At 34.7% G+C, this 26869-nt stretch overlaps 1 protein-coding gene across 1 annotated transcript in view; it reads left to right on the forward strand.

Annotated features, from left to right (window-relative positions):
- Positions 1-20350, forward strand: part of PCDH11X (protocadherin 11 X-linked) — a 773446-nt gene extending 753096 nt beyond the window's left edge. Inside the window, exon 8 of the mRNA XM_032620904.1 lies at positions 19668-20350. Within this exon, the coding sequence (XP_032476795.1) occupies positions 19668-20350 (683 nt within the window). The remainder of the gene's footprint in view (positions 1-19667) is intronic.
- Positions 20351-26869: the final 6519 nt, after the last annotated feature.

Here is a 26869-nt window from a genome sequence, read left to right on the forward strand (position 1 = left end):
GAGGTTAATCCTTTCTTCCTTTCTTAGTAAAAGAAAGTTCATGTGTATGTACTGAATTGCACTTAAGTTGTGTATGTATGTACAATAAAATCCATATGTGGGGAGGATACATGTTAATAGTGAGGAAAAGCAATTTTAGGAAAAATGTATTGAAATAAGTATGCTGCTTAATTCAGGGAATGTTGCTTTATATTCTATCTTAATATGCCAGCCTACATACAGTGAACAATGTTTCATCTATTTCCGTGTCCATTTATCAGGGATAATTTTTGGTTCATTTTCCTCAATTGAGAAAGAGTACAGCCTCCGGGGCCTTCCTCTTCACTTAAGGTTCCAATTAACTGTCCAAAGGACTGTTCACACTAGTTCCCTGCAAATCTCCCTGTACCTAAATCTCTCCTTTTCTTCATTCATTTCTATCGTCCCGAGACCTCTATGGATATTGTGCTCTCTCTTCCATGGCCACCACAATCACATCCTCCTTATTTTACACACACACACACACACACACACACACACACAAAACCTATGCCTTATTTATCATCTTCCTCTTAAATGGAGTAGTTAAATTGGCTGTCATTCACAAATTACATACATATATTTGGATTAAGTACATTTTAAGAAATCTTATATTTTTTGGTCCATATCTTCAGCCACTTTGTAAGAAATGTATGATTAGTCTATTACATTATAACAGTTTATTTAGCTATACTGTTAATTAAACTTTAGTTTGCTGTGAAGAAACGTTGTTGTTTAAGTGAACACTATCTCTATGATTCTCTATATGTTTTTATAGCACATACACTTACCTTTGAAATCTTGAACAGATTAATTCAAATACAGGTTGTCTGCAGTGCAAACATCAAAGTTATAGTTCATTAGACTAAATTTGATTAATGCTTGTCCATCTTATATCTGTACAAACATTCTAATGCTCCTCATTACAAAACTTCACAAAACTCCTCATTTTAATGCTCCTCATTAAAAAACTCCTCATTACAAAATATATCTGTACAAACATTCTAATGCTCCTCATTACAAAACAGATATAAATTTGTACAGATCAAAAATATTGAATCTATAGTATGCCTAACACAACTGGAGCACCAGTTGCCATTTCTAAAAAAACAATTTGAAAGAAAATCTTCATATGTCATTTACAGTACAGTTATATCTGCATTAATAAAAGCAAGCAATTAGCTTTATCTCTTGACCAATTAAATGTACTTGCATTATTAGTGTAAATTAGTGTAAACTAATTTACACTATTAGTGTAAATTATTAGTGCATTATTAGTGTAAGCAATATAAAGCATTGTTTTTTCAATGACCTGCCTCTAAAGAATATGCAAATCAATACAAGCACAAATAGAAAAGCAAGTACCAGGCATTCTCTATTTCAAAAAAGAAAAGCAACACTTTTTTCTTCTCTCTTGCTCAAAGACAATCAGCATATTGACACCAGGAACATATTGAGTTTGACTAATTAAAATACAAAATACTGAATAAATGCTCACATGCATAATGTTTGGCTGCAGTAAGTTAGAATTTATTGAAAATTTCATTCAAGTAATATGTAATACTGAATCCCAAATGGTTAATTCATACCCACCTATATTATGGGTAATAGTTCATAAACATTGTAACAGGAGTAAGAATATTTCCACTAGAGAAAGTTTGCATGATTTCTCTCACATTTGAATCAATTTATTCAAAGTTACCATAGAATAAATGCTTCCACATTTGTTTCATTATATACTTTGACATTTCCAAATCCTAGCTTAGAATAACCTAGAGGTGATCCCAGCAGTGGGAATATCTGGTGCCACTACTGTTTATCCTTGCTCTTATTAGTGCCCTATTCAAAGAGCATCATTAGGGGAAGAAATCCTTTCTCTTCTTCAGATTGTAATTAGCTAGCAATGATGATAGTAATAGCTCACACTTTCTGTTGTATATGTTTTCAGTATAAAAATCAATTTTATAGAAACAAAATTATTTAAATGGAATGTCCAAAGTAATTTAGATATCTGAGTTTTCTTTCTATGTATGTCTTTTAACAGCATTACATAGTATTATATATGACAGACTTAGTTTGTTTTTTAATAAGCATGAAATGGTACTTTTTCAGTACCTTTGAATATATTTTTTCTTGTACTTCCTATTCTTTATGTCAAAGTCAAAGACACCAATACTGTAGATTGTGTTGAAAGGCATATTTAAATGGCATATTTTAAAAGCTATCAATTACATTTTAAAATATAAATTAATTGATTACATATCTCTTTAATCACTAAAAATTAACTCTTCACTTGATCTTAGCCAAAAGGCCTAGAAGCAATAACATTAACTATTGCTTTTGCAAAATATAGTTCTTGAATAAGTAACTAATAGTAAATTTATGAACAAATATTTCCCCAAATAATCCCAAAATATCATGACTGATTTTGTGTTTATAGTCACCTATAAGTCTCTGTAATAACATATATTAACATGTTTAACTGTAATAGCCTTTGTTAACAAATACACTGGACAGCATTTATTATTAATGATTCAGTATTCTAAAAAAAACTCATTATTAGAAGGACCTAGCATGCTTGTAAGAAACTCCCAGAATTTATAATAGGGGAAGTTTATAATGGTAGCATTATTAATTTTTAAATGGAGAAAACAATTTCTATTTCTTGTAAGATATATTCAAAAAATGGGTTAAAACTGAAGTGTGAAAATTTTGCCAAGTGAGTTCTTAAACAAGGCAGGTGTATCCCAGTTTTCCCAGTCTAAATAAACACAGGCTTCCTGCTTTATAGAATAGCAATAGGTATTACCAAGCCCACTTCATTAGCACAAATAGGCCAAGATTATTGGCTGAAAGGCATTGGCTACATTTATTGGTCATTAATAATTCTGTATGTTTTTCATAGTGTCTGTGGCCATAGACCAAAAGTCCCTTTTTCCATCTTCCAAAAGGAGAATCTATAAGTCTGATAGATTCTTCATTAAACTAAAAAAAATTAAAAGTCACACTAAGGTAATGGCCTTGTTCTGCTTTGGACTTGTAGATATTAAGTTCACACTATAAATCAAAGTTCTAAAGAATAATAAAATATTCTCTGCTAATCCCCCAGAAAAACTGAAAATATTTTACTTTCCAATTTCAAAAGCCAAATACAATTAGTGCTTTGTGAAGTATACTTCGCATCACAACACTCCTAGCGTGATAATGTTTTGCATCAAAGTGTCATTGCCTCTTCATCAAGTATGTGTGCACTATTTCAATATGATAAAATATAAAAGAATAAAGTAATTAAAAATTTGGCATTTACCTGCATTCTGTCTTAGTTTTGCATAGATTTGGGTGTTTAAAATATTTTACAGTCACATGATGCAGAATATGTCACAGAATTTTGAAATGAAAGATACCACAGCTCATTTTATTAGAGTATATCAATTAATATTAACAAATAAGTTTTAAGTCTTTCAAGGTATTGCAGATAGACATGAAACAAAATTTATTCAGTGATATGATCCATGAGATTATTTTTGGCTGCTGTGGTAATTCCAAAGATTTTCTTCTTTTACCAGGTTTGAATTGTTATTTTCATCAAATATTACTTTTAAAGGGGAAAGGAAGACTCTTCTTAGTGACTATTGTTAACTGAACCAGTGTAAGGTTGTCACCATTGTTTCGCTGAGGTCCCAATAACCTGATAATATAAAAACTGCTACACTTGTTATTAATCAGAAATGCTATAACAAATGAGTCACTTCTCATTGTTTGATGGTTGTTGATATTGCGAGCTATGTTTTCATGTATTTGCAGTGTTTTGAAATATGAAAAGTATCTGTGTAATTATAGACAGTTTCATTGTGTGAGAATTTTGCTTCTTTCATCATTTTACTCTAAATGCAATGCTATGTTGTTAATATTAAGAATTTGCTTAATTTAAAACCTGCTCTTGGGCTTCCCTGGTGGCACAGTGGTTGAGAGTCTGCCTGCCGATGCGGGGGACGAGGGTTTGTGCCCCGGTCCGGGAGGATCTCACGTGCCGCGGAGCGGCTGGGCCCGTGGGCCATGGCCGCTGGGCCTGCGCATCTGGAGCCTGTGTTCCTTTACGGGAGAGGCCACAACAGTGAGAGGCCCGCGTACCGCAAAACAAAACAAAACAAATACCTGCTCTTTGTTATGCTAGTTAACTAACTTAGACTTTAAGTTATATAGGAATAAAACTCTGGGGAGTCTAAATTCAGAACTAATATATGATTATGGAACCATGGATTGATTAAAGGTCTGGTGTAGAATAAACAATTTATTAGCATAAAAAGTATAGATATATTTGTAGCTATAAGGTAGCCAACTCTAACGATATTTTCATAGTAAGCTTTCCAACCCCACCTATTTCCAGATGTTTACTTACTCATATGGGCCCAAATTATTATTTTGGTGATGGTAACTTTACTCAATTTGTTCCCAACAGGTCTCAGTGGATATTGGAGAGATGTCAGGTGAAAATAGGATCATTCATCTTATTATATTTGTTTCTAGTGTGTCCTTTTGCTACTCTGACTAGTTCACTTACATGAATAGATTGAAGGTATCAAGTTGCAACAGATTATCTTCAACAATATTAGGGGAACTTTAAATCTCACAAAACTTTAAATAAAAAGTGAAAATCTTAGTTGAATGTCCCAAATACCTTTACTAGGCATTTGGACCACATTAAACTAAACTCTGAACTGTCAACTCATTAGGCAAGTCATAAATTTTCCAGTTATTCACTTGGGAAGACCAAATGATGAGCAACTGAGGGCAGTAAAAATTATTTGCTGAAATAAATGTATCAGTTACAACGCAGTATTCCCCTAAAACATGACACTGAAAATCTTCAGTGGTATAATTGGAAAGCTACTGAAAGAGCAAGAGGAAGAAAAACCAAAGCAAATTTATAACAATATTACATTCTTTTTCATGAGAGGTCAGCTTTGAAAACTAATCAAATGATCTGTATAAGAACTCTATCATATGTAATTTGCTATCAGAGATTAACAGATATATTAAATGGGACAGTTTGGAGATTTCTGTATAATGAACATTCTATTAAGTTTTGGAACAGCACTAAGGAAAATGTCTATAAAATATGCATTTGTCTTCAAATTGATAAAGGTTAGAGAATGATAGGGAGCATCACCAGAGCACATTTAATCATATCTATGAACTGGTTATCTGAATCCTGAAAGACTGGAATTTGTTCTTCTATTTCTTGAAATATATATATATATACATATATATATATATCAGCCAATTAAATAAATATGAGTTAACAGATAGTTCTCAAAAGCAATTTAAAGGTCAAATAAGTGTAAGCATTTAGAACAAAGGAAAAGAATATCCAAATGAATTTATTTAACCTCATAAGAGCACATTTTCTTTCTGACACAAAACAGATGAATTACACTCTAACAGTGATCTTAATTTCATTGTGCTAAAAATATAGTTCAATATTCTGTCATTTTTCCTCACTCCTTCTCAACAACTGCAGATGGTAACAGTTCTCTTGTAAGTGATTTCCAAAGAGAGATATTGGGTCTGTCTCCTTTGCAATATATTCTTTATAGATAGGTATTTTTATCACCCTGTTATATATTCCATTTTCCCAGTATACTCGATTGAGGTGTGTATTGGCAGAATGTTGGTCATCACTTGACTCATAACTTTAGTTCAAGTTGCCTTTTCAACATGATAAAATGATCAACAATATGACTACATCACATTTTCCCTATAGAAAATTACTGTGATATCCAAAGGGTATTTTTGTGCTTTACGAGGATAATATATTTCCCTAGGAAGAATATTTATTTCTTCAAAGTTAAATGTTATTAATAAGTTACAGAAGCCCTCAGAGAATGTTGTTTTAAGTGTAATTAATTTGAACTCCATTAATTCACAACGAATGTTATTCTGAACTTTCACTGAGTTAGTCTGTGCTTGACTTGTACTCTCTCTTTGGGAAATAGTTCATTAAGTTAATTAAATGGTATCGATAGTATTAAGGGAGACTGTATAGCTCACTAAAAAAAAATGCTTAAAAGAATATTTTAATAGCATTCATTCAAATAGAAACTCTTAGAATATTAATTACACTTCTGTTTTTGTGCTTTTATTTAATACTGATTCTCTAGTAGTTGGTGGATTTTTATGCACTTAGAGATACAACAACGAAGTTTATTACAAAACTTGTTTTAATTAAAACTAGGATTTTCACCAAGGTATTCTGAATTCTGAGATTAAAAACATTTAGCTAAAAATGTGACTTTTTATAAATTTTACACACACAACACACACATATTGTGAACGATCTTCTGTTTATCTAATTGGGTATAATTACATTTAGTAGGTCTGGGTATATGTTTTCTGTTTGTTGTAGCTTGTGAATAGGCTTTTTTCAAGTCATGAATGTTACTAACTATAGCAATACCCATTACTTAAAGGACAAGACAGAGTGTTTTTAAGGACAAATAATATCAATGTTTCTGGTTATTTATTAAAACTCTACTACCATATTGACAGAGTCTCTATTCAATTAGTATTTATGTGGTTTATCCACTATAAGTCAATTAGAGTTAAGTGAGAAAATAAAAAAGATGTTTTGGATTAGTGTCAAGGTGAATTTTTGAGAAAAGTTCTAGAGATGTACTTAATTACCTATATTTTATAGTAAATATCATTTGAACAATAATATTACTTGTTCCATCACATACTTTGGAAGCACTTTATGTGAAGTATCGTCTGGCCATCTAAAATATTATGTGTCAGCGAGTTCCCAAATTCTTCAGAAACTCTGTCAAATTGTGAAAACCACTACAATATTTTATATGCATAATGAATTTTTAAAAGCCCTTACCTTTTGGCTTTTTAATTTTTCTTCAATTCTGTATGTATTTGTTACTTAATTTCCCAAGTTTTCAAGAACTCTCTAATTTTGTTAATCAAAATGTTAATATTAAATTCAATTCTTAGCATGCTTTGTTTTATTCTCTATGGATGAAAGCTATCTAGTTAGAAATTATTGATTTCACTTGGTAAAGTTAATGCTTAACTAGAGACAGAGTGACAGCAAGGGAATTCAGAAGGTGGATGGTTCCTAATAAATTATACTTCTAAAACTTGAAAGATGCTTGTTTAAATATATAGAAATAGATCTTTTGAGAAGAAGGGGCAATATGAATGGCTGCCATTTAGCAACTAGAAGACAACAAATAGTGCTGGGAAAACTGGATATCCACTTGCAAAAGAATGAAGTTGCACCCTTACCATATACCGTATACAAAATTTAACTCAAAATGGATCAAAGGCTTAAATGTAAGAACTAAAACTATAAAAATCTTACAAGAAAAAATATGGGGAAAAAAATTTATGACATTGGATTTGGCAAGATTTCTTGGGTATGACACCAAAAACACAAGCAATAAAAAAAAAATAGATAAGTTGGGCTGTATCAAAATTAAAACCCTTTGTACAACAAAGGATCTGGTCAACAGAATGAAAAGGAAACACACAGAATGGGAGAAAATATTTGCAAATCATATATCTGATATGGGACTTATATCCAGAATATAAAGAGAATTCTAACAACACCAAAACAAACACTCAACGAACCCAGTTTAAAAATGAGCAAAAAACTTGAAAAGACATTTATCCAAATGCAGCATACAGATAGCCAATAAACACACGAAAAGATGCTGCACATCACTAGTCATTAGGGAAGAGCTAATCAAAACCACAGTGAGATGCTACTTCACACATATTAGAATGGCAGTTACTAAAAACACAAACACACACACACAGAAAATAACAAGCTTCAAGGGGAATGTGGAGAAATTGGAACGCTTGTGTATTGCTGGTGGGAATATAAAATGGTGCAGCTGCTATCGAAGATGTATGGTGATCCCACACAAAATTAAACATAGAATTACCATATAACCTAGTAATTTCATCCCTGGATATATACCCCAAATAACTGAAACGGGCTCAAATATATTCGTACACATGCATTGATAACAGCATTATTAAAATTATATATATATATAATGTATACATATATATACACACACACACACACATATATATGACAATAACAGCATAAAAGGGGTGGGTAGGAGCAAAACTGAATTGGAGTAACAAAACAACATCATATCGTAACTCAAAATACACAGAAACAAGCAAAAAAATGAAGAGAGCCAGAAATGGCAAATAAGAATGTTAGTAAAAAATAATTGATAATTATTTATAAAACTTGCACTCCCATCCTCGTTTCAGCTTCATTAAAACAAATAATACATAAAGTAATAATTATAACAATATATTGAATTTTTACATACATATGTGTTATATGTATATATATATATATATGGCACAATAAAGAGGAGAGCAAATATAGATATATAGGAGTAATATTTCTATATCTCACTGGAATTAATGTATAATAAATCTGAAGTAATTGTAATAAGACCACACGATCTAAAGACCAGTAAGAGAATGACATACACACACACATGTGTGCACATATGCATGTATAAATAAGTATACATATTTACATGTAACATTATATACACTATATATTATATATATACATATGTAGTCAAAAATCATTAAAATAATTACATTAAACTAGAAAGTATTCACCTAATGCAGAAGAAGCTGTAAAGGAGGAATAGAGGAACAGAAAAAGACATGAAACACATAGAAAACAAAAAGTAAAATGGTAGATATAAATGTACTATATCAATAATAACATTGAAAATGAATTGATTAGAAACCCCAAACAAGGAAGAATTGTAACACTGAATTAAAAAATCAAATCCAAATGTATGCCTACAGGATGCAGGCCTTAGTTTCAAAGATACAGATAGATTAATTATGAAATGATGGAAAAATTATATCATGCACACAGAAATCATGATAGAGTGACTACACTAATATCAGACTTATTTAAATTAGAAAAAATTTTAAAATGTTACTAGAGATAAAGAGGGATATTTTTTCATGATAGAATGGTCAAATAATCAGGAAGATATAACAATTATAAACATATATGCATCTACAACAGTGCTCTAAAAATCATGAAGCAAAAACTGACATAATTGAAGGGAGAAATAGACAATTCAATAATAACAGTTGGAGATTTCAATATTCCACTTTCTATAATAGAAAGAATAACCATGTAAAAGACCACAGAGGAAATAGAAGAAGTGATCAGTACTCTAAATAAATTAGACCTAACAGACATCTGCAGAACACTCCAGCCAATAAGAGCAGAATACATAGTCTCCTCAAGTGCACATGCAGCATTGTACAGGATAGACTATATACTACGCTATAAAACAATTCTCAATAAATTGAAAGAAATGCATTCACAGAGAATATATTCTCTGGCCACAATGGAACGAAATTAGAAATAAAAGAAAGAACTTTGGAAAGTTAACAGGTATGGGAAAATTAAACCACACACTCCTAGATAATCAATTGGTCAAAGAAGGAATCACAAGAGAAATTAGAACCTACTTTAATGGTGAAATACTCTGTTTTCCCCTAGTATCAGGAATAAGACATAGGATGTCCACTTTCATCACTGGTATTAAACATTATACTGGAGGTTTGAGCCAGAACAATTAGACTATATATATATATGGCATTCATACTGCAAAGAATGAAGCAAAACTATCTCTATATGCAGATGGTATGATCTTGTATAGAGAAAATCCTACAAAATCCAATAAAAACTTATTAAAACTAATCAAGCTCAGCAGTGTTACAGGCTTTAAGAGCAATATATAAAAATCAAGTGTATTTCTATACTCTAGCAATAAATATTCCAAAAAAGAAATTAGGAAAACAATTCGATTTGCAATGGAATAAAACACTTAAAAGCAAATTCAACAAAAGAAGTGCAGTTTTTACTCGAAAAATTTGAAATAACTATTGAAAGAAATTAAAGATATAAATAACTGAAAAGACATCCCATGTTCAAAGACAGGAAGATTTAATACTGTTAAAGTTCAATACTTCACAAAGTGATCTTCAGATTCAAAACAATACTTAACAAAATCCAAATTGAATTTTTGCAGAAAGTGAGAAGAGGAATTGGAACTTTCATGTATTTCTGATGGCAATATAAAATTGTGCAGCCAATTTGGAAAACAGTTTGGCACTTCTTCAAATTAAACATAGAGTTGCCATATGACTCAGCAACTCCATACATAGGTACACTCTCAAGAGAAATGAATAACTGTGTCAACACAAAAACTTTGTTTGTTTGTTTGTTTTTCATTTTTTACATCTTTATTGGAGTATAATTGCTTTACAGTGGTGTGTCTTTTTTCTACTTTATAACAAAGTGAATCAGTTATACATACACATATGTTCCCATATCTCTTCCCTCTTGCATCTCCCTCCCTCCCACCCTCCCTATCCCACCCATCTAGGTGGTCACAAAGCACCAAGCTGATCTCCCTGTGCTCTGCGGCTGCTTCCCACTAGCTATTTTATGTTTGGTAGTGTATATATCTCCATGCTACTCTCGCGCTTTGTCACAGCTTACCCTTCCCCCTCCCCATATCCTCAAGTCCGTTGTCTAGTAGGTCTGTGTCTTTATTCCTGTCTTACCCCTAGGTTCTTCATGACATTATGTTTTCTTAAATTCCATATATATGTGTTAGAATACAGTATTTGCCTTTCTCTTTCTGACTTACTTCACTCTGTATGAGAGACTCTAGGTCCATCCACCTCATTACAAATAGCTCAATTTCATTTCTTTTTATGTCTGAGTAATATTCCATTGTATATATGTGCCACATCCTCTTTATACATTGATCCGATGATGGACACTTAGGTTGTTTCCATCTCCAGGCTATTGTAAATAGACCTGCAATGAACATTTTGGTACATGACTCTTTTTGAATTATGGATTTCTCAGGGTATATGCCCAGTAGTGGGATTGCTGGTCATATGGTAGCTCTATTTATACTTTGTAAGGAACCTCCATACTGTTCTCCATAGTGGCTGTACCAATTCACACTCCCACCAGCAGTGCAAGAGTGTTCCCTTTTCTCCACACCCTCTCCAGCATTTATGGTTTTTGATTTTTTGATGATGGCCATTCTGACTGGTAGGAGATTATATCTCACTGTAATTTTGTGTGTGTTGGCAGTCTGTATATCTTCTTTGGAGAAATGTCTATTTAGGTCTTCTGCCTACTTTTGGATTCAGATGTTTGGTTTTTTGTTCTTCATCTGCATGAGCTGCTTGTAAATTTTGGAGATTAATCCTTTGTCAGTTGCTTCATTTGCAAATATTAGGTCCCATTCTGAGGGTTGTCTTTTGGTCTTGTGTATGGTTTCCTTTGCTGTGCAAAAGCTTTGAAGTTTCATTAGGTCCCATTTGTTTACTTTTGCTTTTATTTCCATTCCTCTAGGAGGTGGGTCAAAAAGGACCTTGGCTGTGATTTATGTCATAGAGTGTTCTGTCTATGTTTTCCTCTAAGAGTTTGATAGTTTCTGCCCTTACATTTAGGTCTTTAATCCATTTTGAGCTTATTTTTGTGTATGGTGTTAGGGAGTGATCTAATCTCATACTATTACATGCACCTGTCCAGTTTTCCCAGCACCACTTATTGAAGAGGCTGTCCTTTCTCCACTGTACATTCCTGCCTCTTTTATCAAAGATAAGGTGACCATGTGTGCACGGGTTAATCTCTGGGCTTCCTTTCCTGTTCCATTGATCTATCTTTCTGCTTTTATGCCAGTACCATATTGTCTTGATTACTGTAGCTTTGTAGTGTAGTCTGAAGTCACAGAGCCTGATTCCTCCAGCTCCATTTTTCGATCTCAAGATTGCTTTGGCTCTTTGCGGTCTTTTGTGTTTCTATACAAATTGTGAATTTTTTTGTTCTAGTTCTGTGAAAAATGCTAGTGATAGTTTCATAGGCATTGCATTGAATCTGTAGATAGCTTTGGGTGGTAGAGTCATTTTCACAATGTTGATTTTTCCAATCCAAGAACGTGGTATATTTCTCCATCTATTTGTATCATCTTTAATTTCTTTCATCAGTTCTTATAATCTTCTGCATACAGGTCTTTTGTCTCCTTAGGTAGGTTTATTCCTAGATATTTTATTCTTTGTGTTGCAATGGTAAATGGGAGTGTTTCCTTGATTTCACTTTCAGATTTTTCATCATTAGTGTATAGGAATGCCAGAGATTTCTGTGCATTAATTTTATATCCTGCTACTTTACCAAATTCATTGATTAGCTCTAGTAGTTTTCTGGTAGCATCTTTAGGATTCTCTATGTATAGTACCATGTCAGCTGCAAAGAGTGACAGCTTTACTTCTTCTTTTCTGATTTGGATTCTTTTTCTTTCCTTTTCTTCTCTGATTGCTGTGGGTAAAACTTCCAAAACTATGTTGAATAAGAGAGGTGACAGTGGGCAACCTTCTCTTGTTCCTGATCTTAGTGGAAATGCTTTCAGTTTTTCACCATTGAGGATGATGTTCGCTGTGGGCTTGTCATATATGGCCTTTATTATGTTGAGGAAAGTTCCCTCTATGCCTACTTTCCGCAGGGTTTTTATCATAAGTGGGTGTTGAACTTTGTCAAAAGCTTTCTCTGCATCTATTGAGATGATAGTATGTTTTTTCTCCTTCAATTTGTTAGTATGGTTTATCACATTGATAGATTTGCGTATATTGAAGAATCCTTGCACTCCTGGAATAAACCCCACTTGATTGTGTTGTATGATCCTTTTAATGTGCTGTTGGATTCTGTTTGCTAGTATTTTGTTGAGGAATTCTGCATCTGTGTTCATCAGTGATATTGGCCTGTAGTTTTCTTTCTTTGTGACATCCTTGTCTGGTTTAGGTATCAGGGTGATGGTGGCCTTGTAGAATGGGTTTGGGAGTGTTCTTCCCTCTGCTATATTTTGGAAGCGTTTGAGAAGGACAGGTGTTAGCTCTTCTCTAAATATTTGATAGAATTCTCCTGTCAAGCCATCTGGTGCTGGGCTTTTGTTTGTTGGAAGATTTTTAACCAGAGTTACAATTTCAGTGCTTGTGATTGGTCTGTTCATATTTTCTATTTCTCCCTGATTCGGTCTTGGCAGGTTGTGCTCTTCTAAGAATTTGTCCATTTCTTCGAGGTTTTCCATTTTATTGGCAGAGTTGCTTGTAGTAATCTCTCATGATCTTTTGTATTTCCGCAGTGTCAGTTGTTACTTGTTTTTCATTTCTAATTCAATTGATTTGAGCCTTCTCCCTTTTTTTCTTGATGAGTCTGGCTAATGGTTCATCAATTTTGTTTATCTTCTCAAAGAACAAGCTTTTAGTTTTATTGATCTTTGCTGTTGTTTCCTTCATTTCTTTTTTTTTTTTTTTTTTTTTTTTATGCGTTACGCGGGCCTCTCACTGCTGTGGCCTCTCCCGTTGCGGAGGACAGGCTCCGGACGCGCAGGCTCAGCGGCCATGGCTCACGGGCCCAGCCGCTCCGCGGCATGTGGGATCCTCCCAGACCGGGGCACGAACCCGCGTCCCCCGCATCGGCAGGCGGACTCCCAACCACTGCGCCACCAGGGAAGCCCTCCTTCATTTCTTTTTCATTAATTTCTGATCTGATTTTCATGATTTCTTTCCTTCTGCTAGCTTTGGGGCTTTTTTGTTCTTCTTTCTCTAATTGCTTTAGGTGCAAGGTTAGGTTGTTTATTTGAGATATTTCCTTTTTCTTAAGGTAGGATTGTATTGCTATAAAGTTCCCTCTTAGAACTGATTTTTCTGCATCCCATAGGTTTTGGGTCGTCATGTCTCCATTGTCATTTGTTTCTAGGTATTTTTTAATTTCCTCTTTGATTTCTTCAGTGATCACTTTGTTATTAAGTAGTTTATTGTTGAGCCTCCATGTGTTTGTATTTTTTATAGATCTCTTCCTGTTATTGATATCTAGTCTCTAGCATTGTGGTCAGAAAAGATACTTGATACAATTTCTATTTTCTTAAATTTACCAAGGCTTGATTTGTAACCCAAGATATGATCTATCCTGGAGAATGTTTCATGGGCACTTGAGAAAAATGTGAATTCTGTTGTTTATGAACGGAATATGCTATAAATATCAATTACGTCCATCTTCTTTAATGTATCATTTAAACTTTGGTTTCCTTATTTATTTTCATTTTGGTTGATCTGTCCATTGGTGATAGTGGGGTGTTACAGTCCCTTACAATGAATGTGTTACTGTTGATTTCCCCTTTTATGCCTGTTAGTATTTGCCTTATGCATTGAGGTTCACCTATGTTGGGTGAATAAATATTTAAAATTGTTTTATCTTATTTTTGGATTGATCCCTTCATCATTATGTAGTGTCCTTCTTTGTCTCTTCTAATAGTCTTTATTTTAAAGTCTATTTTGTCTGATATGAGAATTGCTACTCCAGCTTTCTTTTGGTTTCCATTTGCATGAAATATCTTTTTCCATTCCCTTACTTTCAGTCTGTATGTGTTCCTAGGTCTGAAGCTCGTTTCTTGTGGACAGCATATATATGGGTCTTGCTTTTGTATCCATTCTGACAATCTGTATCTTTCGGTGGGAGCATTTAGTCCATTTACATTTAAGGTAATTATCGATATATATGTTCCTATTCCCATTTTGTTAATTGTTTTGGGTTCATTATTGTAGGTCTTTTCCTTCTCTTCTGTTTCTTGCCTAAAGAAGTTCCTTTAGCATTAGTTGTAAAGCTGGTTTGGTGGTGCTGAACTCTCTCTGCTTTTGCTTGTCTGTAAAGGTTTTAATTTCTCCATCAAATCTGAATGAGATCCTTTCTGAGTAGAGTAATCTTGGATGCAGGTTTTTCTCCTTCATCACTTTAAATATGTCTTCCCAGTCCCTTCTGACTTGTAGAGTTTCTGCTGAAGGATCAGCTGTTAAACTTATGGGGATTCCCTTCTGTGTTATTTGTTGTTTTTCCCTTGCTGCTTTTAATATGTTTTCTTTGTATTTAATTTTTGACTGTTTGATTAATATGTATCTTGGTGTATTTCTCCTTGCATTTATCCCGTATGGGACTCTCTGTGCTTCCTGGACTGGATTAACTATTTCCTTTCCCAAATTAGGGATGTTTTCAACTATAATCTCTTCAACTATTTTCTCAGTCCCTTTCTTTTTCTCTTCTTCTTCTGGAACCCCTATAATTCGAATGTTGGTGAGATTAATGTTGTCTCAGAGGTCTCTGAGATTGTTCTCAGTTCTTTTCATTCTTTTATCTTTATTCTTCTCCACAGTAGTTATTTCCACTGTTTTATCTTCCAGGTCACTTATCCATTCTTCTGCCTCATTTATTCTGCTATTGATCCCATCTAGAGTCTTTTTCATTTCATTTATTGTGTTGTTCATTGTTGTTTGTTTCATCTTTAGTTCTTCTAGGTCCTTGTAAAATGTTTCTTGCATTTTGTCTATTCTATTTCCAAGATTTTGGATCATCTTTACTATCATTATTCTGAATTCTTTTTCAGGTAGACTGCCTATTTCATCTTCATTTGTTAGGTCTTTTGGGTTTTTATCTTGCTCCTTCATCTGCTGTGTTTTTCTGTCTTCTCATTTTGCTTATCTTACTGTGTTTGGGGTCTCCTTTTTGCAGGCTGCAAGTTCATAGTTCCCATGGTGTTTGGTGTCTGTCCTCAGTGGCTAAGGTTGGTTCAGTGGGTTGTGTAGGCTTCCTGGTGGGGGATACTAATGCCTGTGTTCTGGTGGATGAGGTGGATCTTGTGTTTCTGGTGGGCAGGTCCACGTCTGGTGGTGTGTTTTGGTGTGTTTCTGGACTTATTATTTTAGGCAGCCTCTCTGCTAATGGGTAGGGTTTTGTTCCTTTCTTGCTAGTTGTTTGGCATATGGTGTCCAGAACTGAAACTTGCTGGTCATTTAATGAAGCTGGGTGCTTGTGTTGAGATGGAGATCTCTGGGAGATTTTCTCTGTTTGATATTCTGTGTAGCTGGGAGGTCTCTTGTGGACCAGTGTCCTGAAGTTGGTTCTCCCACCTCAGAGGCAAAGCACTCACTGCTGGCTTTAGCACTAAGAGCCTTTCATCCACACAGCTCAGAATAAAAGGGAGAAAATGTAGAAAGAAAAGAAAGAAAGAAAGAAAGAAAGAAAGAAAGAAAGAAAGAAAGAAAGAAAGAAAGGAAGAAAGAGAGGAAGAAAGAAGGAAAGGAAGAAGGAAAGAAAGGAAGGAAGAAAGAAGGGAGGGAGATAGGGAGGAAGGAAGAAAGGAAGTACAGAAGCAGGGAAGGAGGGAAAGAAAGAAAGGAAGAAAGAAAAAAGATAAAATAAAATAAAGTAAGATAAAGTAAAATAAAGTTATTAAAATAAAAAATAATTATTAAGAAAAAAATTGTTTTTTAAAGAAAGAAAAAAAAAAAGCTGATGGATAGAACCCTAGGACAAATGGTGGGAGCAAAGCTATACAGAAAGAATCTCACACAGAAGCATACACATACACACTCACAAAAAGAGGAAAAGGGAAAAAAATAATAAATCTTGCTCTCAAAGTCCACCTCCTCAATTTGGGATGATTTGTTGTCTATTCATGTCTTCCACAGATGCATGGTACATCAAGTTGATTGTGGAGATTTAATCCGCTGCTTCTGAGGCTGCTGGGAGAGATTTCCCTTTCTCTTCTTTGTTCTCACAGCTCCCAGGGCTCAGCTTTGGATTTGGCCCTGCCTCTTCGTGTAGGTCGCCGGAGGGCGTCTGTTCTTCGCTCAGACAGGACGGGATTAAAGGATCAGCTGCTTCGGGGACTCAGGCTGGGTGAGAGGGAGGGCTGCGGAGTGCGGGGAGAGCCTGCAGTAGCAGAGGACAGCATGACGTTGCACCAGCCTGAGGTGCGCTGGGCGTTCTCCTGGGGAACTTGTTCCTGGATCCCGGGACCCTGGCAGTGGCGATCTGCACAGTCTCCCCGGAAAGGGGCTGTGGTTAGTGACCTGTGATCACACACAGGCTTCTTGGTGGAGGCCTCAGCAGCCTTATCGTCTCATGCCCATCTCTGTGGTCCGTACTTTTAGCCGCAGCTCGCGCCCATCTCTGGAGCTCCTTTAAGCAGCGCTCTTAATCCCCTCTCCTTACGCACCAGGAAACAAAGAGGGAAGAAAAAGTCTCTTGCCTCTTCGGCAGATCCAGACTTTTCCCTGGACTCCCTCCCGGCTCTCCATGGTGCACTAACTCCCTGCAGGCTGTGTTCATGCCACCAACCGCAGTCCTCTCCCTGAGCTCCGACCGAAGCCCGATCCTCAGCTCCCAGCCCCGCCCGCCCCGGTGGGTGAGCAGACAAGCCTCTCGGGATGGTGAGTGCCGGTCGGCACTGATCCTCTGTGCAGGAATCCCCCCACTTTGCTCCCCGCATCCCTGTTGCTGCGCTCTCCTCCATGGAGAGGAGCTGTCCCCCTCTGCCACCCACAGTCTCCACCTGTTAAGGGGCTTCTAGTGTGTGGAAACCTTTTCTCCTTCATGGCTCCCTCCCACTGGTGCAGGTCCCATCCCTATCCTTTTGTCTCTGCTTATTCTTTTGCCCTACCCAGGTACCTGGGAACTTTCTTGCCTTTTGGGAGGTCTGAGGTCTTCTGCCAGTGTTCAGTAGGTGTTCTGTAGGAGTTGTTCCACGTGTAGATGTATTTCTGGTGTATCTGTGGGGAGGAAGGTGATCTCCACGTCTTACTCTTCCGCCATCTTCCCCTCCCTCAAAACTTTTATACAGTGTTGATAAAGCATTACTCATGATAACCAAAAAGTAAAAACAACCCAAATGTCCATCAACTGATGAATGAATAAATAAAATGTGGTATAATCATACAAAGTGTAATCTTGAGCAATAAAAAATATAACTGAAGTGCTGATACATGCTACAACGTGGGTGAACATTAAATACATTATGCTAAATGAAACAGGCCAGTCACAAAAGACTTCATTTAAAGGATTCCACTCATATTACATGCCTAGAATAGGCAAATCTATCGAAGAAAAAGGTACATTAATGGTTGCTTAGGGCAGTGGATTTTGGGGGGAAGTGGCCAGTGACTGCTAATGGATACCAGGTTTCTTTTGGGACTGATAAGGATGTCCCAGAATTGATTGTGGTGATAGTTGCACAACTATGTGAATATACTAAAAACCATTGAATTATTCACTTTAAATGAGTGAACTTTATGGCATGTGAATTATATCTCAATAAAGCTGTTAAAAAAGGAATTTCTATAAATCATATATTTCAGTGAAAATGACTTGGTATGTTTCCTCATCATAAAGAGGCAAATAACTCAATGTTGAAATTATGATATATTCTTGTGTTGTAAAATTTAAAGCTTCCAGATCAGTTGCTTTTCTGATGGTGAGGAAATTAAATTTTGTTTTAAAGTATAGTTGTATGTATGTTCATATATTTCCATGCATGCTTTTATGATTTAATGTCACCCCAAATATATAACACTCTACCTTTCCAAATACTTCCCAAATATAATTGTGCAAAAATATAGAATATTTTAAATGTTAAGCTCATAGGGAAATTTTTAAAGTGCCTTCTAAATGAAGAAAAGTAAATGGTTATCTAATGGAGAAAATTAGTCTTATTAATGAGAATCACTTCTGATACTATTCTTTGGCTTTAAGTGTGATAGGATAATGACAGTACCTGGACTCTATATCCTGTTGGGGACTTATAGGAACATGAATTCTATTTTTAACTTTTAGGATTGTTGTGTCTTCTTAGAGAAATGACCTTTTTTTTAAAAAAAAGTCATGATGTAATATCCTTCACTATCACTAGTAGCATTCTTTGCTTTAAAGTCAACTTTTATATTGATATAGCTACTCTATCTTTACTTGGCTAGTCTTTGTATGGTATACTTATTGATATTTCATACCTATGGACATTTGAAAATGTTACAGAAATCTTATAAAGGAGTTTTAAAAAGTATTGTAGTTTAGAGCTAAGTATTTTGGATCTGTAATTCATTATGTTGCTAAACTGATATGCCATGATTTCAGAAAATGAGGAATACAGAAATCAATTATCTGTAAGATAATTACAGCTATATTTCATTCTGGAAACTAAAAGACATATCTTAGAGTTCAATAAGCTATGTTTCCAAATTAACCTAATTGATTCTTAGATTTATTCTCAGATTAATTAATTAGATTCTTAACCAAACCATTAGCTATAATTCGTTAGTTAATTACATGTTTCTGTGACTGGTTTTTCCATTTACCATTCTGTGACTGGTTTCACTCATGTCGTCTCTTTGTGTTAGGACCATATTTCAACTGACTTGTGTGTAGAGATCAATGACCACAGCTTCCATTCCCAGTCACAAACACAATTTAAAATATCTACATTTGGGAGACTAAACCAAAGTATCCTAATTATAGAAATGAAATGTCATCCTCCCACTCCTGGCTATTTATGTTACTGTAAGAATTATTTCTTGACAAATCAAGTACCAATTGTGAAAATATTAGAAGTCTCTGATGCATTTATATACAGATTATTAAATGTTCCTGTAACAATATGATTTATTTTAAGTAGCTATTAAACATATGTCTTTGAAACATAAATTTTATCATTTGTTTCCCACCCTAACAGCTGCAGAAATAACTGTTCAACCAACCTTGGAAGAGGCCTCTGACAACTGCACTCAAGAATGTCTCATCTTGGGCCACTCTGATGCCTGCTGGATGCCAGCTTCTCTGACACATTCCAGCCCTTTACAGGCACAGACCTCTGCTCTGTGCCACAGCCCACCCCTGACGCAGACCACTCTTCGCTGGCACAACCCTCCAGTGACACAGACCATTGTGCTCTGCCACAGTCCGCCGGTGACCCAGGCTATTGCACTGTGCCACAGCCCTCCACCAGCACAGACCTCCACTCTGCACCACAGCCCACCTCTAGCACAGGCTACTGCTCTTTGCCGCAGCCCTTCACCAGCACAGGCCTCTGCCCTCCGCTACAGCCCTCCCCTGGCACAGGCTGCCGCAATCCACTGCAGCCCTCCTCTGCCACAGGCTGCTGCCCTCCATTGCAGCCCCGCACAACTACCAATGGGTCTGCAGCAAGGTTGGGGGCAAGGTGCTGGCCCTGATGGACTACTTTCTCTTGATCAGGGATCACAAGGTAGTACAAGATCTCAGTTTTATGCCATGTCTGAAAGACTTCATCCTAGTGATGATTCAATTAAAGTCATTCCCTTGAAAACCTTCACTCCAGAGCAGCAGGCCAGACCCTCTAGGGGTGATTCTCCCACTATGGAAGAACATCCTTTATAAAATTAAAACTGCTACTTCACATTTTCCAACAGGATATATATAATCAAAGTTTAAGATCCAATTTCAATGAATACTTCAAATTGTTAGATTTATAAATAGCTATGTAAATAGAAACCAATACCAGAATCAAGTCTAGAGCTAGACCCTTAGTCAAAAGTTAAAAATAAATTTACAATTTGATTAATTCAGAATGTGTATTTAAAAATAAAAGAAATTGAATAAAAGTCACACCCTTTTGTACAGAAAGGCTTACCATGGCAGATATTAATATATAGTATATATTATTTCTGGTGCACTGTATTTTTTCATTTATTTTTACCAACATGTGCAATATTACTGATTTTTTTCCATTCTGTTTTTTGTGGACCCAGTACATAGCTAATGGAAAACTAACAAATATCTGATTTTCCAAGAGTACGTTTATTCTATCTAAACTTTTGTTTAGACTGTTAGAAGGTTTAAGTACGGTGGCATTTTTGCTTGTCTTTTTGTTTGATATTTGTTGCTGTCTCCACTTTTTTGTTATTAGTTTTTCTGCAAAAATGACCAATAGGGAGTGGAGATATCTCTTATATTTTTTGTTTCTGTCTGTTTTTTATGTTTTCTACCTTTATTTTAAGAATATATTGTTGATATAATTTGTATATACATTTTCAGTAAAGAACTTATAAAAACTGTACAGATTTATGTCTATAACCTATTTCTCTACTCTTTAGTAGAGTTCGAGACACTGAAGTGCAATAACTGTGCCCAAATTAGGCAATTATTTGCTAAAAAGGGCCTCTTTCTTTTTGTGTTAAATTTATCTTTGTAGTTTAGTGTAAAGTGCATCAGAAATCATGTTGTATCTGTCATATTAAGCCTATATTCCATTATTAATTGGGTCTTTATCTTCTGAAATTTGTATATAACAGCTTAGAAAATCATAAAGAAGGTGGATGTATTCAACTCCTAATTAAAATAAACATAACTGTAGATAAAACCACATACTAAACCTATAAGGCTAAGGGATTTTTGTCATTCTAGCTCAACCTACTGAAGAAAACCACTGATAACGAGATGAAAGTCAGGAAGGAACTTTTCAAGAGACATAATTATAAATCTACATCAAATGTGTTACAGTATAGAATTTTAAGGAGATGTGCAGAGGGAGAAATGGGGTTCATGACTGTCTCTTGGGGTTGAAAAGAAACACCCCAATAACACACACACACACAAAAATAAACCAACAAAATCTCATATATGAAACAATATATGTCATTCTAAGCAAAGAATACATGAGTATTCCTAAAGAACATTAGTTTCCTTCTGTTGTCTGTTCTTTATTTTATTTTTTGTCCTCTTAACTGTCCGTGGTCTTCTATGTGCACATTTGATCAATTTACAGAAACACCATCAACTTAATTTTCATCCATAGCAAAACTGAAAATACTTATTTCAGTATTACGCTAAACCAAGAGACAATTGATGTTTTAGTTGTGGTGTGGGGGGGGGGAGTGAATATTTCTTCTTGCTTAAATTAGATGTAGACTTTGTAATGTGTAACTTGAAGATATGTAATTTATGATTAAACTGTGTGTAAATGTTGTATTATAAACTGTGGTAAATGTATAGTTTCATTGGTGAAAGTTTCCATTGAATGTTGAGAAAGCTTCTCTTCATGTGCCCAGCAGGTTACGTAGCATTTTGAGAATATATTGTTCCCATTATGAAGCTCTTTAAATCATATCTGATTTGGTGTGTAGAACTTCTTAACTTTTAACTACTAGAGTTTAATTACTGAAATTTCAAATTAATTAGTATTACTGATCTTTTTCCCTCATTTATGTTTGTTATATTCAAAGAGATTTGGAGCATACTGGTATTCCAGATGCATGTGAATCCTGAAGGACTGATGATGTTTGAAAGTGAAGATATTGAAATATGATGATGTATATGTGTTGGTATTCTTGTTGCTATGGTTAATGAAGATTTTGTACCTGGGGAAGTTAAAGAAACCTAGAATGACAAAATCGGTGCTTCCAGTAGATTTTAGAATGCTTTTTCCTCTAAAGCTTGCAAAGATAATGTGCTAATTTTTTTTTTTTAGTTATTTCTACATTTTCTTCTCCACATTATTAGTTAAGATCTACACACACAAAAAGAAATAAATGAAAAAGAGATAAAAAAGAGAAACTGAAAGACTATTAAATAATGTCAGTAGTATGAAGTTACTATCTATGTTAATGAAAATCAGAATAGAAATCAACGTTAGATATTTGGGATTTTTTTTCTGATAGTGTGATTTATTGAGTTATATGGGTGGCTCTTAAATCCTCATGTAAAATTTGTGAAGTTTTGATACCTTTCCTAGAGATATAGGAATGAACAAATATGCTTTTATTGCCCTTTCTAACTCTGATTATACAGTCAGACTTAGATTGTGTTTAGAATATTAAGTGACTGGGCACCCTCTTCTGTGTTTGTACCAGAGAGGCTTTGAATGGAAGCAGGCTCAAAGTAGCCAAAGAGACAAGGGGTGTGAGCCCAGTTATGCTCCCCTATGCATTCTCTTCCTAAGCTTCCACTGGGTCTGGACTTGGCAACCTGTAACGTCCAAGGTTTCAGATCTGATGAGATCTTTCTCATCACATTGCAAATTCTTTCTTTGAGTGGATGGACAGAGCTGTAGGTTGACAAAACTCACAGATGGCTTTTTTAATGTGCAAAAATTTAGTCCTGGAACTCCAATAAGTCTTATTTTACCATCAACCAAAAATATTTCCCTTGAAAAAAGTAAGATTTGATTTAGTTGGAAATAAGAACTTATAACTGAATGACAAGGATGGTAATAATATGTTTAGTCAGACTGGTTGTTCTATTTTGTGGCCATGTTCAGTTACATGTGATCATAATTTACTAGTTATAATGTTAATATACCACATTTGTAAGTATGTATTCAAACACTGTGTATCTTATATGCCAAGTGCATACATATTTTTTCCTTGAACTTTATCTTCAAGTTTTAGCTAATACTGTGTCAGTGTACTAAAAACAAACTTACATATGGTAAAAACAATGTAATAAATTTAGAAGGTACATTTTGTGTAGTCTCATCTAATTATTTAACATTTTATTTTTGGTAATGTAAATTTGGTTAGAAAAAAAAAGGTTGCTAAATGATTAGTGCTATTGTGTACTGGTGACAGTTATGAAGAGCCTCTGCCTTCTCAAACTAATATTTGTCACACACTTTCATTAAAGTCATGGGAAAATTAAGTTTTACCCACATGTATATTTCAACATTAGTTTTTTGTTGTTTATATTAAGTCTGAATGTGCGTATATCTCCTAATCTACATTTGTGAACATCTATTTGTTTAATCTTTTCTCTTTTTATATTCTTCTGATGTATATTTTCCACTATAGTTATCATTTCCTGTCTTTCCTCTTTCATATTTGTTCCAAACCAAATTTATGGTTATATATAGATGAACTTTTTCTCACAATCATTAAACTATTTTGCCTATTTCCACAATTGCCCTGGAAAACATGGGAGAAAGAGAAGCTGAACTATATTTGGACAGGAAACTTTTTACATTAACATGCCAATTATCACACCAGAGCAATTTTATGCAGAGGCCTTAAAATATTCATTCATAGTAGCTTTCTTACACTAACCATCCATATGCTTTCAGTAAATATGATTTTTAAAAGCAGTACAAGTTGACATCAGTAAAAGTAGTAAAATGAAAAGGCCACTCAGGAAAATGTGTGTGCACAAATGAAAAAAAAATAATGAAGGTAATTGTTTAGTGATTGTCTGTGATACTTTTACCAATAAAATGTGTGAAATTTATGCTATCCCTGCTTAAAATACTTGGAATTTTATGAAATACGTATTTATGTTTGTATTTCGAGAATATTCCTCCTCTGTGACATCATACAGCATCTGAAAGTGAGCAATATCCCAAAGCAGCTCTAGCCATGCTTTGGAAGTGAGACGGTTGGATACTGTATGGCCCAGGATGGCAGTATGTAGTCCAGTGGCAAATGTGTATTAATTGTTCGATATCAGATTCTGTATTGCATGCTTTCTTATTCATTAATATAGGTATTAATAAAGCTCTGAGAAATGAAGATACATATTCATTGTGTGTGTTTATTAATTCAAAAGTCAAAGGTTTTATTTTATTTTAAATAGTTTTCTAAATCTATCTAGAGTAAAATACACCTTTTGGTGGAACATTTTGATGAGTTAGCTTACTTTTTTGTTTGCTCAGTCCCTTCAATATAGTTCTTTGAAATGCACATCTTTTCACCCACTTTTCAAAGTTGGTAAGCAGTATCGTAGTCTTTTAGAACACTTATTTTACATCTTACAAGACAAACTTGAGATATTTATTTATTTCAGAATAGGCCTATTGTCTCATTTAATGTAAAAGCCACCTAAGGATTTCCCTACACAACCCTTGAGGATCCAAGTGAAATAAGATTCTGGAGAATGTTGATAATATTTGTGGAACAAAATAACTTCACTCCTGGCTTCACTTTGGCTAAATGGAGAGAATTCCAGTACTTTGAAACCTCTCAGGCTACACAGGATCAGTAAATACTCCATTGCACTTGGTATTTTTATCAGTCCAGAAGTTTGTAAGAGTTATAGAGCACATAATCTAGAGCTTTCTGTCTTCTTTCTTTTCTCACCCATTTTTCTGTAATTGTGATATTAATTTACTCATTCTAACCAAAGGTTGGCTGATGAAGGAATTAAAAACAAAAAATTAAATCAAGCAAATATTTAATTTCTGGAAAAAGGAGATTGGAGATTTAGAAGAAGTATAACATATGTGTAGGTTAATTTGTGTTATTTCTCAGCTTGACTCCAGCCATTTGGGAAAAAACACAAGCTGTAGTGAGTAATATGTAGATTAGGAATTACCAGGTTAGAAATAGACATTATCATAATAACCTTGGCAAGAACTCTAAAAACCTGAAAAAGTGAATATAGTGAATACACACTCTGTGAATGGGGGAAAAGTGCCCTACTGGAAAAGAATGTTGAAAATTTATATTTCAACAAGTGGAAAAATTAGTGAGCTAATATTTAGTTTGATTAAAACCATTATTGGGGCTTCCTTGGTGACACAGTGGTTGAGGTTCCGCCTGCCGATGCAGGGGAAACGGGTTCGTGCCCCAGTCCGGGAAGATCCCACATGCCGCGGAGTGGCTGGGCCCGTGTGCCATGGCCACTGAGCCTGTGCGTCCGGAGCCTGTGCTCCGCAACAGGAGAGGCCACAACAGTGAGAGGCCTGTGTACCGCAAAAAAAAAAAAAAAAAAAAAAAAAAAGACATTATTGAACTTGCTGCTTTCATTGCTAGAACTGGTCACAGTGATTGATAAAATAAATTGTTAATGATGTAATGGAAATGGCTTCAAACAAAGCAAAACAAAACAAAACACAGCTGTGAAGCAGGCAAGTAGGTACAGTATTTAATTTCTGTAAGTTGGGTTACAAACTCAATAGCCATTTCAAGTATCTGAGAATCTACAGCTGCATAAAAACAATAGAAATTTAACCTGTACGCAGGCTTAATTCCTTTATTGTCTATCAAAGTGTTCTAAAGTTAATTGGGGAAAACAAAAGTAAAAGACAAAAATAAAACCATAAATGGAAGCTTAATCCTGTCAACAATTTAAGTATATCAGGGATCTATTCATTGTACATTTTCTTCATAAACAGTTTTGAAGAGTTTTAGATTTACAGAAAAATTGCAAAGATGATACAGCTCCCAAATACTCATCTCCCAGTTTCTCATGTTATTAACATAGCTAACATGGCATATTTGTTACAATTAATGTGCCAATATTGGTACATTATTATCAACAAAAGTCCATAGTTTATTTGGTTTTCCTAAATTTTCTGCTACTGTCCTTTTTCCATTCCAGGATCCCATCCAGAATTATACATTGCATTAAGTAGTAATGTCTCTTTAAGCTCCTCTAGACTGTGACAATTTCCCTGACTTTCCTTGTTAATGATGACCTTGACAGTTTTGAATCCTGGCGTGGTATTCTGTAGAATGTCCCTCAGTTGGGATTTATCTGGTGTTTTTTTCTTGATTAGACTGGGGCTATATGTTTTTGAGTAGAAGACCATAGAGGCAAAGTGCCTGTTTCATCACATTTTATGAATTGTACATGATAGTACATTATTTAACTTATACAGTTAGTGTTTTACATCATCTCACTTTCTGCTTAGGTTTCACTCTTCACCATTGAATCAGAGACCCACAATTTTTCAAGTGTTTGGTGCATGGAGGCTCAGGATATCCCGACAACATTCCTTCCATGCTCTTGAAGTCCATGGGATAATTTAGGATATGCTCTTTCCCAAATTACCACTTTTCACAAAGATTACTATCGTAACATTTCATTTTAATTTTTCAGTGTCTAATGGGGCAATTTTAACTAAAGTATTAATAGAAAGTAATAAGTAACTGTGTTCCCCTTCCCACAGTTACTAAATAGTAAATGAGT

This window comes from Phocoena sinus, chromosome X (genome assembly GCF_008692025.1).
Source record: "Phocoena sinus isolate mPhoSin1 chromosome X, mPhoSin1.pri, whole genome shotgun sequence".
NCBI lineage: Eukaryota > Metazoa > Chordata > Mammalia > Artiodactyla > Phocoenidae > Phocoena > Phocoena sinus.